Below are 16900 nucleotides of genomic sequence, written 5' to 3' on the forward strand. Positions count from 1 at the left end.
AATGTGCTGGTTTGAGTTTTCTGATCTCCACTCTTCCTAATATACTGCCAATCTTTAATCATAAATGTGTTGAACCTCTCCCCCCACTCTCAGGTGAGTAATTTGTTTGATTAGAGTGTTGTTGGTGAGTATAATAGCTGATTTATATAGTGCGTGGAATAAACCCCAGTTTGCCTTTCAGAAGTATAAGTAGATTATAATACATATTAAAACATAAAAAATAGCAAAATGTTTGTTATGTCAGTCACATTAACTGCCCATTTTCAGCTTTTCCTTCTTTCCAGGCTTTGGCTTTTCAAGTTCCCTTTCTTCTATAATTATGAACTTTTACATATGTCAGGGAATTTTTTTCTATCATCTTATTGATTTTTAAGATCAAAAGGACTAGTATTTGATTCATTTAGGCCTGCCTGGAGCAAGTCTAATCATCTTGAGTTCTATATATCTCCAAGAGCATTATTGAGTAGTATACAAGCATGATAATTTTAGCCAGCACATATATAGTTACCCGTGTGGCAGGCATTAGTCTAAGTTCTAGAATGACAGCAGCAATTAAACTATTTCTGATAGGTTTACCTGATCATAGAGGGGGCAGAAATGAAATATGCCATAAAATGTAGAGCAGAGTGGTAGCACAGATACTATCAGAAGGAGAAAAAGGAATAGGAAACTGAGATTAGGATACGTAAGAGAGGCAAGTTATATATTTATGGAAAGAGCAATGCATACCAATGATGGCACACAGGCAGAGGGAAAACTGGGATGCTTAATTTGTCTTGGGTTTCCCAATACTTTCTCATTTTAGCACTGAATGTCTCCTAGCTCCCAAGCCCTTTGTCCCCATGTTGGCTTAGTTTCCAACTCAACATGACATAGGGTAAGTTTCTTCTGGAAGGAGTAAAAAAAAATGTGTTTATAGGATTTGCCTATAGGCAACTCTGTAGAAGATTTTCTTGAGTTTTTTTAATGTGGTTGTACCCACCCTCAGCAGGTAGTCCTGGAATATATAAGAAAACAAACTGAGCAAACTATGGATGACAAGCCAGAAAGCAGCATACCTCCATAGCCTCTGCATCAGTACCTGTCTCCAGGTAGTTGTCCTGTTTGACTACTTGCCTTGATTTTCCTCAGTCATGATTTTTTACCTGGAAGAGTGAGATGAAATAAACCCTTTCCTTCCCAAGCTCATGGTGTTTTATTATAGTAGTAGAAACCCTAACTAAGGCAGTGCTCTGTTTCAACCCTGATGCTTGGTCAGCTTATCAGAAATGAGAGTGCACCTCACATGCAAGAGAAGTAGCAGGCAGGCAAGTGTGGCTGGAAAGGAGAAGGAGGATACTGGAGCACTGAGCAGAGATGAAGTCAAAAGGAAGTAAGCCTAGGGCATGCAGAAAACATATAAGAGTCACCTTGAGTTGAACAAAATATGTTTACATTAAAGCTACATTGCTGGGATTCTTTACAGACCAGAAACTAAAATAACCTGCTGTACAAAACCCATATACATAAATATTCCCTAAAACATATCTTCTTTGCAGTGGCTAGGATCTGCCACTACAGTGCTTGGCTGAGTTTACAGAACCCTTGTAACTTATAGCTTCTCTGGTTCTCTTCTCCTGAGTTTTTTCTTGGTATCAATTAGAACCTTGTACAACTTTCGTAGCTACTGCTGCTGCTGGAACCACCACAGCTACCTTGGTTTCCTGCTTTAGAAAAGCACTGGTCTCTGTCTCTGTACAGGCTAAATCCTCCCCCTCCAAAATTCCCTCCATTCATTGCTCCAAAGTTTGAAGACTAGTTCTTTTAACTGCCAAGAACATTGTATCTTCTCCCACATCTGAAATTGCTTCCATCACTAACAAATCCATTTTAGTTATACCCTGGCTATAGCCGAAGCCACCACAACCACAGAGATTTCTTCCTCCACCTAAATTATCATTGTCCCCACAACCACCTCCAAAGTTTACAGAAATGCTTTGGCCTCCTGGACTGGATGAAGCACTAGCTATCTCTTGTTCTGACAGGGCTTTTCTTATACCACAGTTGTAGCCATTTATCGAATGGTATTGCTCAATATCAGCTTTATTCTTGGAGTCATGGATCTTCAATGGTAACAAAACAAAGCTCCTCCTTTGTCTACTGCCTCTGTCAGTCATGACTTCAATGACTTTAGTTTCCCTATGCTGTTCAAAATAATCTTGCAGGTGACCTTCTTCAGTATTTTTTTTATTCGATATAATTTTTTATTTACATTTCAAATGATTTCCCCTTTTCTAGCCCCCCACTCCCCAAAAGTCCCGTAAGCCCCCTTCTCTTCCCCTGTCCTCCCACCCACCCCTTCCCACTTCCCCGTTCTGGTTTTGCTGAATACTGCTTCACTGAGTCTTTCCAGAACAAGGGGCCACTACTCCTTTCTTCTTGTACCTCATTTGCAGTATTTTTTTTAGTACCACCAACAAAGATCTTTGTCATAGTTAAGTGAGCATGTGGTCTTTGAGAGTCTCCTCTTGACACAGCTTTCTTGGAATCCACAACTCTTCGATCTACCTTGTGTGGCCTTGCTTTTATAGCACCACCCACTCCCTTGAAAGAAGGCAGGAATTGGAAGCCTTCAGTAATGCTTCCTCAGCTGTAGCAACAGGCAGAAAGAAAGGCTTCATCTTACTTCTTAGGATACCCTTGCTTACTGAGCCTGAAGCTCACCATCGTGGCTGGGATGCCTGGAATATGAGCTGCCTCTGCTTCTGCAGCACTGTGATTACAGCTGGGAACCTTCAAACCTGGGATTTTATGTGGGTTTTGAGGCCCTGAACTCATGTCCCCATGCTTGTGTGGCTGACAGTTTACACATTGAAGCAGGTTGTAGTTATTGATAGAGCAATAGTACCATTTCCTGAGACTGAAAGAAAATACAAATGCTTTCTTTTTTCCCTTTAATTTACTTATTTATTTACTCTACATTCCGATATCAGTACTCTCTTCTCCCAGTACCCCTCCCAGTACTCTCTTCTCCCAGTACCCCTCCCCATCTCGTCTGAGAAGGGGGAGCCCTCCCCAACTCCATACCACTTCACCCTCACACATCCAATCACTTCAGAACAAGGTATACCCACGTGCACCGAGGCCAGACAAGGCAGCCCAGCCAGGGGAATGGGATCCACAAGAGAGCAACAGATTCGGGGACAGCCCCTCCCCGACTCCAGTAACAGATATGCAGGGGTTGAGGGACAGATCCAGCCTAGGTTGGCTCTTTGGTTGGTGGTTCAGTCTCTGAAAATCCTGAGTGGTCCTGGTTAGTTGATCCTGTTGGAGCAAATGCTTTTTCCCCTATTATCTGTCTATCTATCTATCTATCTATCTATCTATCTATCTATCTATCTATCTATCTATCTGTCTGTCTGTCTGTGTGTCTGTCTATCTATCTATCTATCTATCTATCTATCTATCTATCTATCTATCTATCTATCTATTTATCTATTATTTATTCAATATATATCTTGTCAGGCCCCCAGTCCTACCCTTACAAATTCCTTCTCCTATTACCCCCTTTCCCTCCTTAGGGGGGAGATGAAAAGTGGAGCTGGAACGCTGCCAAGTAAATCTTTAGTTAGCAATGTTTCATTTAGATTCAGAAATCTTCAAGTCAGAGGAGAGGATAGGTAGTGTCATGAAGGCCTCAAGACACCCTCCTTTCTCAGTTCATAACAGAGTGGTTCTTTGTCTCTTTCATACTATGACTGCTTTCTGTAAATGTGTTATTACAATTCTTTCCTATATTACTATGTATAAAAATACAAGCTGATAATAAGTCCATCTCTCTCGAACAGGTGTTGATTGGAATTAAATGCAATGTAAGCGTAGGCTACCGTATGTTTGTTTTCCCACAAGACTCTAATGAGTGTGTCTATTAGTTTAACATAGCAAATTTTTGAATACCAAGAGATGTTTGATTATGCCATATTATGTTTTTGAAGTATGCCTGGAGGTACTGTTTGGTTGATTTAAAAGGGTTCCTTGACTAATTTTTGAAACACAAAATTATTTGAAGTTATTCTGAATTGCTTTTTGAATAAATTCTCTTTTGAAGATGGGAAAATATGGAGTAAGGTAGAATTGAGCCTAGTGAAATCTGCTATGAAATATAATTCTAAAATATAATTGTGAAATGGGCTGTTCTTTCTCCTTAGTCTCCTAAGTAGTCTCAGGGTAAAGAGCTGAGGTATAATGTTAAGCCAGTTTCCAGTAGAGGAAAATTAAAACTTAATGCATGCCAATATACAATGAAAGAAGAGAAGTTATTGAGTTCACTTTAATAGAAAAGCAAGAATTTCTCTTGTTTTGGCAACAAAAGACAGTATACCCAGAAGCTTGTAAAGTGAATTTTAGCCCATAGTTTGTGAGAGTAACTTGGGTTTTGTCTTGGGTATCAGGATTAAAAACAGTAACAGCAGCAGCAACAACAACAAAAACAACAACAATAACAGCAACAAATTCTTGAAGTGATTTAAATATGCAGTTGAATTGAGAACCCCTGATATAGGGCCTGTGTCTTCCCAAGAAGACATAAAAGAAATGTCCATTTGTCCCTAATAGAGAGGGAGCAGACAGGCCTAAGATATATTCCATCAGTGGGGGCTTGTTGAAACAAATGAGTTTCCTGGAGTTACTTCCAGTGACTCATGGACAGAGCAGCTGCAGCACTAAAATCTTCTAACATTGCCCAGCCCTCCAGTAAAATTCTTCTTACCTCTTACATACTTACATAACTGAGTATTTTCAAGTTTATATGTAGTTGAAGCAGGGAGTTTGATGGATAAGACTCTGAAGAGGGTTTGGGGAGAGTCTTGTGAAGATCTTGCAAATCTCTATTTTACCTTTGAGAGGGAAATGCTGTAATGACTATTATAAAAGAAATGAGTGGCTTATTGTATCCCTTAGCTCTGGCTGTGTAACAAGCTACCTCCTCAAATAAATTGCATATGACAGTCACTATTTCCCTTGAATTTACAGAGTTCAGCTAAGGTATGCTGCGATTAGTTGGACATCAGTTATGATATCAGAAACACAAGCGAGCAAATGGAAATGCATGAAGTCCCTGGAGATTTAGGCTTAGAAGTGAACTCATTGACCTTCCTGCTCTATTCTAGGAGCCAGTGTGGTTACAGTCTCTGCAATTAAGCTTCAGATCAAACAGTAGGTGAGGTCAGACCCTTCACTGTTAGAAAGTACAGCAGTTTCCCTTTCTGGGAGCACCCTTGGAATCTACTACACCAGTTGAACATTTCTTTTATGTACATTCAACTTATATGTTCTTAGTTTTGCTATGTAGACCAGACATGTGAGCTTGATTTGTAGCCAGCAATGACCAAGAATTTTATATCTTTCTGCTTCTACCTTCCAAGGACTGATATTATAGTCATGCACACCACACCTTGCAGAGCTGGAGATCAAACCCCTGGATCGGTGCATGATAGGCAAACACATTACTAAGCTCTATGCCCAGTCCCAATGTTTTTCAACCTTTGAGAGGGAAATGCATGTTTGAAATATGGTAGCATGGTATATTCATGATTTCATGGTTTAATATTTCTCTATTCAAATAACATTTGAATTGAGAAGCTTCCCCTACATGGTTTTATATTCATAGTAGCTGACAGCTCATTTGAGATATCAAGTCTGATGCCCAGACAATCAGTTCCTTGTTCTTTTTCTTCATATTATAGGTATATCTAATTAGCTACAGCAATATATTTTAAATATGATTTCAAATATACCTTGTAATTTCCCCTATTTCTTCTAGAATATTAAGTGCTAGTAATTTTACTAAGCTATGTTATTATGACAGCTTACCCCCCTTAATAACATGAAAAATGTCTATTGCTCCAAATAGCTCCCTTTTTGAAAGACAGATGGGGTGTTGGAAAATGAAATCTTGAAGCATGATTATTAATGGAGATCTTAAAAACTCCAGTAAGAAATTACTGGTTCACTTCTGAGTTTCTATTTTCAGAGCAATGCTCAAACTGTTATTTGTCTTATTGGTTCCCTGGAACTCTTCTGCATGACAACTGTTTCGAGGAAAAGGGATCTCACTTGAAGACTGTGGGGTCCCCAAATTTTTGTTATGAAACCTGCTTTTCCTGTTTTTAAAACCAGCTGTCACTGGGAGTTTTTGCTGAAGAGGTAGATAGAACTTAGGTCCCTGGAAATCGAAACCCTTTAGCAGAGGTAGAAAAAGCTTCCTTCTAGTGTGTATAGGCCTACTAGGTTTTCTCAAAATATCTGCTGTCTCTCCTTGAAGATTCCAGCAAGGTGTGTCTGTAACCACCCTCCCAGATATACCTTGACAATCGGCTGGTCTCTACTCCCCCTGGTGTGTTGCTAGCCTAGTTGTCTCTTTTACAAAAGCAGTAATATATGAGTAAATCATTAGCCCCTTAGGGTGCCCAGCCTTCTGGGAAAAATGTCAGTGATCTAATACAATGAAAAGTTCATTGTGTCTGCTTAGCTGGACGATTGGGAGAGAAGCAAGGAGGCTTTAAACTGCTCAGGTGTGTAGGTAGCATGCTCACTTCTTTCACTGCATTAGACTATGTTCATTACTCAGCTATGGTCAGTCGGAAGGGAGGCTGAAAAATAGCCTCCTGTTTGTACAGGTAGAGGAGAAGTACATGAGGACCGGTGAGTTATAGCAGGCTCCACTATAAGGATAGGCAGGAGCATAAATGTTACTAACATCCAAAGGGAAGCATGTTTTACTTTACCTTTAGTAGTGTTGAATGAGAATGGGAGATTTGGATTCCACGCTCAAGCCTGCACTTGGGCACAGCGGAGGGGACACCCCTAATTTTTTCACTTGTTAAAATGAAAATGGCATAGTCTCAAGATAGAGTTGAGAATCAAATGGGGATAATATTTTTGAACATTACTCTGCAAATATTGTAATCCTATGCTTTTTCTTGCTATACTCTGTTCTGCTTGTTTGACAGGCTAATCTGGCCACAAATTTGCTACATAGTCACGGATGCATGCACAGTTCACGTGAAGTATCAGACCTAGAGCTTCAGGCATGATAGGGTGATTACTTTGGTACCTGAGTTCCACCTCCTGCTCAAACCATTCTGTTCTATTCTCCCATCTTTTTTTCCTTTTTGTACAAGCCCAGGTCTTCTCTGTAATTTCCTCTCTGTGATTCTTCTTTCCAAATAGAAGTATTGTATTTCATCGACAAGAGGACTGCATCATTAGCTCCTTAGCGTACACAGCCTTCTACAAGAATTTATATTTCTTATTGGAGCACCCAAAGTGCAATGGTGAGGGAATTTTGATACAAATGTTACCCAGAGTTCTACCTTCTTAATGAGAATAAAGGTTCCTGGTTTTATTCCAGAAAAAAATAATCAACTTCAATGTTTTCTTTTCTTACCACTTATTTATAATCTGCTTTTATATTCTATATTTTACCTTAGTCTTAAAATACTAAATTGTAAGTGAATTAAGATAAAAAAAAACTTTCTGTAAAGATAACTATACCTGTTCTATGACTTATCTGTGAGATATCTGGTAGGGTCCCCTTGTTAGAATATATTTATTTCTCTAGACTAGGGACTAGTGTGTGTGTGTGTGTGTGTGTGTGTGTGTGTGTGTGTGAATTTTGACCATTTCCTTTTGCTCTTGTGTCTTTCCATTTGTTTTTGCTCTACTATTTTCCAGTATGAAGATTATAGAGTCATGGCTTGCTGTATATGCCACTGATGTAAGAAATTTACAGCTGATGGTTAACAATATGAAATATTATATACATATAATTGATGTTATTATTATTAAAGTAAATAATACATTGTGCTATGTGGATAAAAGTTTGGAAGGAATGAGAAACACACCCAGATTGGGGGTGGAATACTAGAGTAGAAATCACACAGCTTGGCTCACTGGGTGGACTTGAAAAAATACATGATTTGATGAACAGGAGTTCTTGGTTAATAAAAGTATAAGGTAATCTTGGAAGACATTTTACAAGGGTCAATCTCCAGTCTTTATTCTATACATTAATTGGCAGTATTGGGAAATGGTCTGAAAGCTTGGAGTATAGGTGTCATGGATAGTAGCTATTTCTACGCATGGTTCATTGTGGAAAGAAATTAGTTTTTTTTTTCTTTTTCTGAATGTAAACCATAGAGGAGAGGTGCTTTTTGCACCCTTGCCTCCAAGGGACATTTTGTATGATTTGGAGATAGTTTTGGTTTTCCTAGATGAGCTAGGTAGGAAGAATGCTAGTGACATCTAGTGGGTGGAGGCCAGGGATACTCCTAACTTATTCTTTAGTGCATGGAACAGCCTATAGGGGATACTTGGCTTCAAAGGTGATTCAGTAGTGATAAGCCTGTGAAACATGACATTGGAGACACAAGGTGAAGGCTCTGAGTCTCCACCTTTATATCTTTGCTATGAGGGTATGCTTCTTGAAGAAATAAGCATTTGAATGATTAGAGTTAAGAATAGATACAGAAAATTAAGAAGGTGGAGAAGGTACATCCAAATGTCAATTATAAAACTTTATATATATAATCCAGGCTGGCCTGAAAGTCACAGAGATCTAGCCACCTCTGCTTTTCTAATGATACTATTAAAAAAAAAGTGAGTACCACTACACCCAAACTATATCTGTATCTGTATCTATCTGTATCACCTATATGCTTAACTTTTAGTAGTTGATATTACCCTGCCCTTCATATACCCTTTATAATGTCTTTCTAATATGGAATCTTAGTGTGCCAAATGCCCTCCCTCTTTTTTACTGCTAAAAAATATATCTTGTTTAGTGTATGCATCCTGGTTGAACTGCTTAATCAAGCCATGTGTCAAATAATTCACTAGCCTCTTCTAATTATATAGCCATCTGGTTTATCCATAGATCCTACAAATTATAGTTTGTTAATTTCCCTTAAGGAATTACATAAAGGGAGATTATAGTTCCCTAGTATAGCAGTTAAGTAATTGCTACGACTATGATCAAGCTATGTGATTTTGTCCTGAAGAGAAGTTAATTTCCAAGTCCACCCAATGATTGTTTCATTTTTTAATTTCAATACACAGAATGATTGATATGTGCACATACATATAAATTTATATGCACACATCTGCACATATTTCTATGAGGTATTAAGAGAAAAGAATGTCTAGCAGCTAAAAATTAACACATTTTTCTACAATTATTTATTCATTGTTTCTTTTGTAATTTTGAGAAGGGGCCCCAATGTATAAAATTTGCAGCTGAGTCTGAATATTCTTACTAAAGTTATCATGGTAGGGACTAATGTTAATAAATTCAATAAATTCTGCCAATGTTAATTTTTTGTTATGGAAGATAAAGTGGTTTAGGAAGATTTTAATATCACTGAGAAGAGTTGAGTGAAGGGTACAAGGGAACTCCTCTCCTTATTTTTGCATGTTTTTTGTTAAGATAAAATTTTTAAAAAGTCAAAACCATTTGAATGCTTATATCAGTAGGAATAATATAAGCAGATCTTTAAAATGATCACAGACATATTTTTGTTGAAAAACCGTCATCTTATTCATTCTATTCTGTGTCTGTTAGCATTATGTTCCTGTGGCAACTTACTTGAAGTGATCACTTTATAGTGGATAAATGTATATTTGTGCTAGCAGTATAAGAGGTTTACATGCAGAGCTACAGGAATCCATTCTTTTGTATCTGTACTAAAGCAGAGCATCATAACTGGTAGAACAGAAATATTTGCAGAAAGAAGAAAGAAGAATGAAAGGAGAGAAAGAAGAGACAAGAAGAGGGGCAGTGAAAAAGGAAGTAAGGAAGAGGAAGAGGAAAAAGGAGAATTTAAAGAGAAGGGTCCTGTACTCCTCCCAGTCATATTCTCAGTGAAGTACTCTTTCTAATGAGACCCTCATCTACCAAAATTTCCACCAACTGTCTATAATACCATCAGCTTGGGACCAAATTCCTAGACATGAGCTTTGGGAGAGGGTATTTATTCAATCTAGGTAATAACAATTCCTACCACTTAACTATACAAAAGTCTTAATATTATATCATATAGCCTTTAAATGGTGAAAATGTTTATAGTAATATATTTCATGTACATTTTATGGAAACAAAATATGTTTGCAGTATTGACAGTTTCTAATTCTGTGGATTGTGACAAATTGAACATATTTATAAGACCAGTTCCAAGATTAGGAATCAGAATTTGACTGAAATCCAGAGTCCCACTCCCATCCATGTGGTTCCCTTATAGTCCCTAACTATCTCTACAGAAGAACACTATAGCTTGAATGCTGACAACTCACATTTGCCTTGCTTGTTTCTAACTTTTATTTAGTGAAACTGCAAACACCTTGCCTTTCCTGCCCTGAGAAACATGCCAGAATCTGTACCTTCAACCACAAAGGCACTCTACCTCTCAGCATGCTTCCATTTCCCGGTGTTCCAAAGAACATCCTTTGTTCCCTGTACTGTTCACCTATACCACAAATAAAACAAGCAGAGAGCTGAGACCCTCTGAATAATTTACACATGGAATTTTTGTTTTCTCTCTTTTCTTTTTTTTTATTAGATATTTTCTATATTTACACATCAAATGTTATTCCCTTTCCTCGTTTCCCCTCTGTAAACCCCTATCCCATTCCCCCTCCCCCCTGCTCACTAACCCACCCACTCCCGCTTTCCTCTCCTCTCTTGGCTTTCCACTACATTGGAGCATCTAGCCTTCACAGGACCAAGGGCCTCTCTTCTCATTGATGTCTGACAAAGCCATCCTCTGCTACATATGTGGCTGGAGCTATGGATTCCTCCAGGTGTACTCTTTGGTTGGTGGTTTAGTCCCTGGGAGCTCTGGGGAGTCTGGTTGGTCCATATTGTTGTTCCTCCTATGGGGCTGCAAACCCTTTCAGCTCCTTTGGTCCTAACTTCTCTAACTTCTCCATTGGGTACCCTGTGCTCAATCCAATGGTAGGCTGAGAGCATCCATCTCTGTACTGGTCAGGCACTGGCAGAGCCTCTCAGAAGACAGTTATATCAGGCTCCTGTCAGGAAACACTTGTTGGCATCCACACAAATGTGTGCCTTAGCTGATTTTTACAATGTGAAAGTGAGTCTTTACGCTGGTGTGGTGATACATGACTGTGATACCACCACATGGAATGTAGAAGAAGCAGAATCAACAGTTCAAGGCCAGTTTTGGCTATATAAATAATTTGAAGAGAAACCCAACTACATAAACCTTTGTCTCAAAAATGAAACGTGGGAGGGATGCAGGAAGGAGGAAAGGGAAGAGAAAGGGATTGGGTGTGGAAGATTTGGTGACTTAAGGCAGTATTAACCTTTTTGTCAGGAATGAACTGTGTAGCAAAATCCAAATTGTGAATATCAGACTCCCCTGAAAACTAGAATTTGCCTTGCTTCCACTCTTCCGCTGATACTGAGCGTGTAGATGCAAATAACGTGGTGTGTGTGTGTGTGTGTGTGTGTGTGTGTGTGTGTAGTATGTATGTGTGTATGTATGTAAACTATTAGCATAGCACTTCACCTTTGCCTATTTATGAGGTCTGTAATGATTATCACCTAATAACAATTAGCTTCTTCTTTGTGGAAGCAAAAATATAGTACATCCAAAAATAGTCTAGAAAGAGTTAGGTCTTGTATGAGACCATAGCAAAATGAAGCAGAAATGAGTGTTGTTTAAGTTGCCAGTGTGATTGGCATTACCACTGAGTCATTCATGGAATGCTAATTTTAACTGTGCCATTGTATAAATAAAGATGATTTGACAAAATAGTATGCTTTTTGTTGTTTGTGTTCGTTTTTATAAACAAACTTCTTAAAAAGTCATTAGGAATGTGTTAAGTAATCTTGGAATTTGAAATTTGAAGTCAATATTTAAAATTGTTGAATAAAGTTGCTATTCATATTATCCAATTTGCTTGCAATTTCTATCTTCTTCCAAAGTATAGAATGACATTTTAAGAAGCAGTTTTGCTATGCTTGCTTTCAAATCATATACAATCAGAGACACTAGAAAAGGGCTTTTTGTATGAATATTAACATGGATTATTTTCTAGCTATAGATTATTCTAGGAAATAAAGGAATAAATATAATATTTTATTTAAATACAGGAAATGATCATACGGCATGCAGAGCTTCTGGTGCCAGCCATGTTTGATCATGGACATTTCCAGGGCTCTGAACTTTCAGTCGCATTACTTGGGGTCACACTTCAGCAGATGCACATGAGAACATGGAACACAGAGATCAAGGGTAGTTTTGATGCTTTACTCTTAAGTGTGTAAGACTTAAGGGGGATATGAAAGTCTAAGTCTGTATACTACACCTTCTTATATGCTTTAAGGAATTCTTTGCGGAGACTCTTCTCTGTTTATTGTGTTTATATCTTTGAGCTCAAAAAATGCATCTGATTTAATTTGCTTCCCTAACTGAAATGCCTCTGACGCATGTGGTCACCCTCACTTCATTTTCATTCTCAGAGGAGACAGTATTTCTCAATGGCTATACCAGTTCTGTAAAGTTTCAATATCTTCCCTCATTATATAATGACATCAAATTTCATTCATGTACTTAGTCATTCATTTAGCCATTCACTGATCCACTCTGTGAGCTTGGTGGGCCTTTTATGTATGGAAGAGTCCTTTTGATAATACAGAATGTGGAGTTAAATTTCCAAGCGTGTGAGAGATTTTAATGTTCTCTAGGTTATTTCTCCCTTCCTCTTTTCCTTCTTTTATCCCTCCCTCCTTCCTTCCCTCCCTCTCCTTCCTTCTTTTCCTCCTTTTTGTCTGTGTCTCCTCCTTCTCTTCTTTTTCTTCTCTTCCTTCTTCCTCCCTTCCTTTCTTCTCCTCCTCTTCTTCTTTTGTTAGTCTTTTTCAGATAGGTTTTACTCTATATGGTCTTGGCTGTCTTAGTAGTCACTATGTAGCTCAAGCTGGCCTTGAATTCACAGGAACTGACATGTCTCTGCTGCTTTAGTGCATGAATAAAGGCATGTGCTACCACCCCTAACTTCTTTTTTGTTTTTAATATTGGAAGATGTCACAAGGATATTTATACTTTCCAAATAAAAAATAAAAGAGAATTAAAAATAAGTATAGATCTAAGTTTTAAGGAGCTCAATTTTTTTACATTTTAAGAAGCCCTTGTTGGTAAGAATACAAAATCAAGGACATAAATTGTTGAAACTCCACCCAGAGGCTTAGAAGAATCCCTGTAATTAGAACCCTGAAATGGAAACATCATTAGCCTCACAGTCAGTCCACTGGAGAATGAAAGCAGGCCACTTCACTTTCAACAAAGGCACATTCATTCTTCACTTCTATAGAAAAGAGATACTGCTGATGGAACAGTAAAACAAACAATGGACATGATTGAGTTTTTCAGTTTTCATGTGCAACAAAGTTATCCATGGAAGGCAGCTGTCCTCTGTGTCTTCCCAGGATTGCCCCTGAAACCCCTTAGAAGATACAGGGAGGAGGAAGGACTCAGGTCCTTCTGTTGTCAGCATAATGCCTGGTCTATTTGTGATATATGATGGGCTCTACTGTTCAGAAACAATTCATGGAAATGAGACATGTATATAAATAACCGCAGACCCAGATAGGATGCCTTTCCCTTTTAGGAGGTAAGGGGGCATGGAGTTGAGATCATTGCAGGCTGAGGAAATAGGAGCTTTCACAGGCAAGGAAACATTTCACTGGGACTTGGATTGATGGATGGATGACATTTACAGATGTGCAACTGTAGTGAAATGAGAATTCCCATAAAGGGCTCAATATAAACTCCAAAGTGGACTGAAGGACAGCAAGAGAGTCCTGTGTGACAGAGATGTGGGACATGAAATGCAAGTGAGAAAGGCCCTCTGCCATGGACAGTAGGCATGGCTTAGTGAAGCTTTCCTTTATAATGTCTAGCAGGGAGGCCATTAGGGACTTTGGGGGACAGTATTGTAGTGTTCTGGGGATGACTATAGCTCAGCCTCTCATACTGCAGATTGACCCAGAAGAGGCAGCAGCTTACTGTGGCTGCAATGCTAAATGGATCCTCCTCTTGGGTTTCTATGTGCTTCCACTTTGCTGTCTCTGAGGCAATGTCATAGATAAGGGTCAGTCTCTAGTCCATAACTCAGTCTACCCAACTGGCTCCATTCTTATATGTAGGAGTCAAAAGGGGCCGGGTAATCTGAAACAGGCAGGGACTAGCTAAAACACTAGGTGTTTATTTGAACACAAGTATTAGTTTTAGAATTCTTTAAAAATATTAATACATTAATAAACATTCATACACACAGACAAGTGAGGACTCAGGTCCTCGCATGTGCACAGTTAAGTGCTTTACCCACTAAACCGTCTATCTCTCTAACCCCGGAAATTTCATTCTTTTACATTCAATTTGGAGTTTTGTGCTTGTGCTGTCCAAAATGGTATCCAGCAGCTTCACATAGCTAATGAAGTCTTCTATTGTGGCTAGTTGAAGTCGAGATGTGCAGCATCCATAAAATTGCAAAGATAGTCATAATATATATATGTGGTACATTTAATTTTAATAGTATTTTACATAGGCTATGCATGATATGTAACCCTAAAGTGTGTTACTTTGTCTTGAGAATTATTTTGAGAAAGGGCGCTTAATAAAAGCAGCAGGTTAAGGAACGGCACCCCAATTTTCTTCCCAACAGCAGGTGATAAAACTAGTGCTGTACCAGAAAGAAAATTACATTCACATCACCAGAGACAGGAAGGCAAGTTTGAAAAAAAAAAAGCTGTGAAAACAAAGCTTGTTCAACTAACCCTATCTTCTTAATTACTTTTCAGCCATGAACTCTCCTGACTCAGGCCCCTTGTTTTGTCAGGGTTTCATAATTTACTCTTCTTTGTCCAATTTATTATATGAATGCTCAATTCTAACTGCTTCTTTGGATTTTCATTTCCTTGGGAGTGTTCCTGTGTTGCATAAAGCTTATATTAAATATATTTGCCTGCTAGTCTCTCATCAATCTGTCTTCTGTTATGGGGGCCCCGGCTGAGATTATAGAATAAACGGATGATTTTTTCCCTTTCTTACAATTACATGTGGAAATGGTAATGTTTAAGATCTACTGGGTTAAATAAAACATGTCATTAAAAATAATTTAAACTCTTTGGAAATTTTTATGTTGCTACCAGAATAATTTTTATTGCTTATGTGCCTCCTGTATTTCCACTGAACAAGAATGTATCTTTCTCTCTCTCTCTTTCTCTCTCCCTCTTACCTCTCTCTCTCTCTCTCTCTCTCTCTCTCTCCCTCTCTCTCTCTCTCTCTCTCACAAACACACCCCCCACACACATGCACACACACGCACACACACACAAATCATAGGCACATCAATAACAGAAATAGAAAGATTTCTGAATTTCCATGGTGGCATTTATTATTCTAATTAGATTCACCCATACCTCATCTAGTTAGGAATACAAATCATAAGAAATAATTATAATTGAATGCCTTTCAGCAAAACCAGACCATCTGTGGGAAGCACAGCCTCTTACTTTGAAGTTCTATATGAGGGTTGGAGAGAGATGTCCCTCCAGTACCCCAGTGGCCCGTCTTTTGTTCACTGGCATCCATATTTTACTGGCAGTAGCTCCAGTGGATCACCTTATACCACTTTAATCTAATTTGCTTCAATGGGACATTAATTCTATAATTGTTGAAAATGCAGTCTTAAATCAGTCTGTACTGATTAAAATGTGAAGAGTGAGGTGGTCTTAAACCTTAATGCATCATACGCTGTGCTGTCACAGGTTTCTGAGATAGATGTACTTTTTTCTCCATATACTTCTCTTTTCAGAATTTTCTTATTTGCACATGGATTGTCTTCCTTTCTGCCTTCATGTGCCATTCACAAACATACCCTTACTGAAAATGTTCTGCTCTTCAGGTTCACTTCTCTGATTCTTAAGAAAAGTTTCACAAATTCAAGCAAACAGACGGTGTCCATTTATTCAGGAAGGCAATGAGATCTTTTCTTCAATAATTTTTTTCTGTCAAAGATTCAGAGTTTAATACCAGAAGCCTTTTTAAAAAAAATGTACAAAGCCTGTTCTTTGACAGGAAATAGTAAGGAATGTTGTTTCCCCCAGTCTCTATCTGATTTTCACCTACTTCTGCTGGCACTTTCTGTTATAGATGCTTCCAGCCACCTGCTCACAGGATGTGTTTTCCTCCAAGTGCCTTCCCCATTTATTTTGATATTGAGCAAAGCAGATTCTGGCCATCACTTATTCTGTTCACTCATTTATTAGATTCATTCCATTTGAAAGGGCTTGCTTTCATCTAGTCAAGAAAACAAAGTCACAGTCAAGTTTTCCAAATGAAATTCCAATCCATCTTGCACACTAACCCTGGGAGGACAAATTGAGGGAAGGGGAGAGATTTGTATTTGATTGGAACTGTGTGGATGGGACTGCAAAAGTAGGGAAGGGTTTTAGTATGGTTTGGACTTTATATAACCAAGACTGTCAGCTACATCAGGGAGATGAAGCTCAATAGTGTAGCCAGCACCCTGAGGGATTCCCATCTGCCTGAGGGACCGCTACTCAGGTTAAGCTGACTTCTTTACTCTTCTTCAGAAATTTTTTTCTTTATGATTCAGACTGAAACAAAATTAGTGAGTTTATCAAGTATTTAGACAAAAGGGCAGGTGGAAAAGCAGAGTACTCACTCCCAATACAGGAGCACAGGGTACTCAAGAGGGGAAATCATACTTAGGGGTCTTCACAACGGATGTATAAATGATATGGTTGCTTGCTTGTTATACTGAACAAAGGTTGTAATTTATAATGTTGAAAGATTAAGCCAAATGCCATTTTTAGGTA

General features: G+C 38.5%; 1 protein-coding gene across 1 annotated transcript; it reads right to left on the bottom strand.

Annotated features, from left to right (window-relative positions):
- Positions 1–1772: 1772 nt before the first annotated feature.
- On the bottom strand, positions 1773–2817 carry LOC127674392 (heterogeneous nuclear ribonucleoprotein A1-like 3). Its single transcript, XM_052170200.1, has 3 exons — positions 2704–2817; positions 2447–2583; positions 1773–2229 (listed from the first exon to the last, which is right to left on the bottom strand). Exons 1-3 carry the CDS (start codon positions 2815–2817, stop codon positions 1773–1775), a joined length of 708 nt encoding a protein of 235 aa, XP_052026160.1.
- Between the last annotated feature and the right edge of the window lie 14083 nt (positions 2818–16900).

This window comes from Apodemus sylvaticus, chromosome X (genome assembly GCF_947179515.1).
Source record: "Apodemus sylvaticus chromosome X, mApoSyl1.1, whole genome shotgun sequence".
Classification (NCBI taxonomy): Eukaryota; Metazoa; Chordata; class Mammalia; order Rodentia; family Muridae; genus Apodemus; species Apodemus sylvaticus.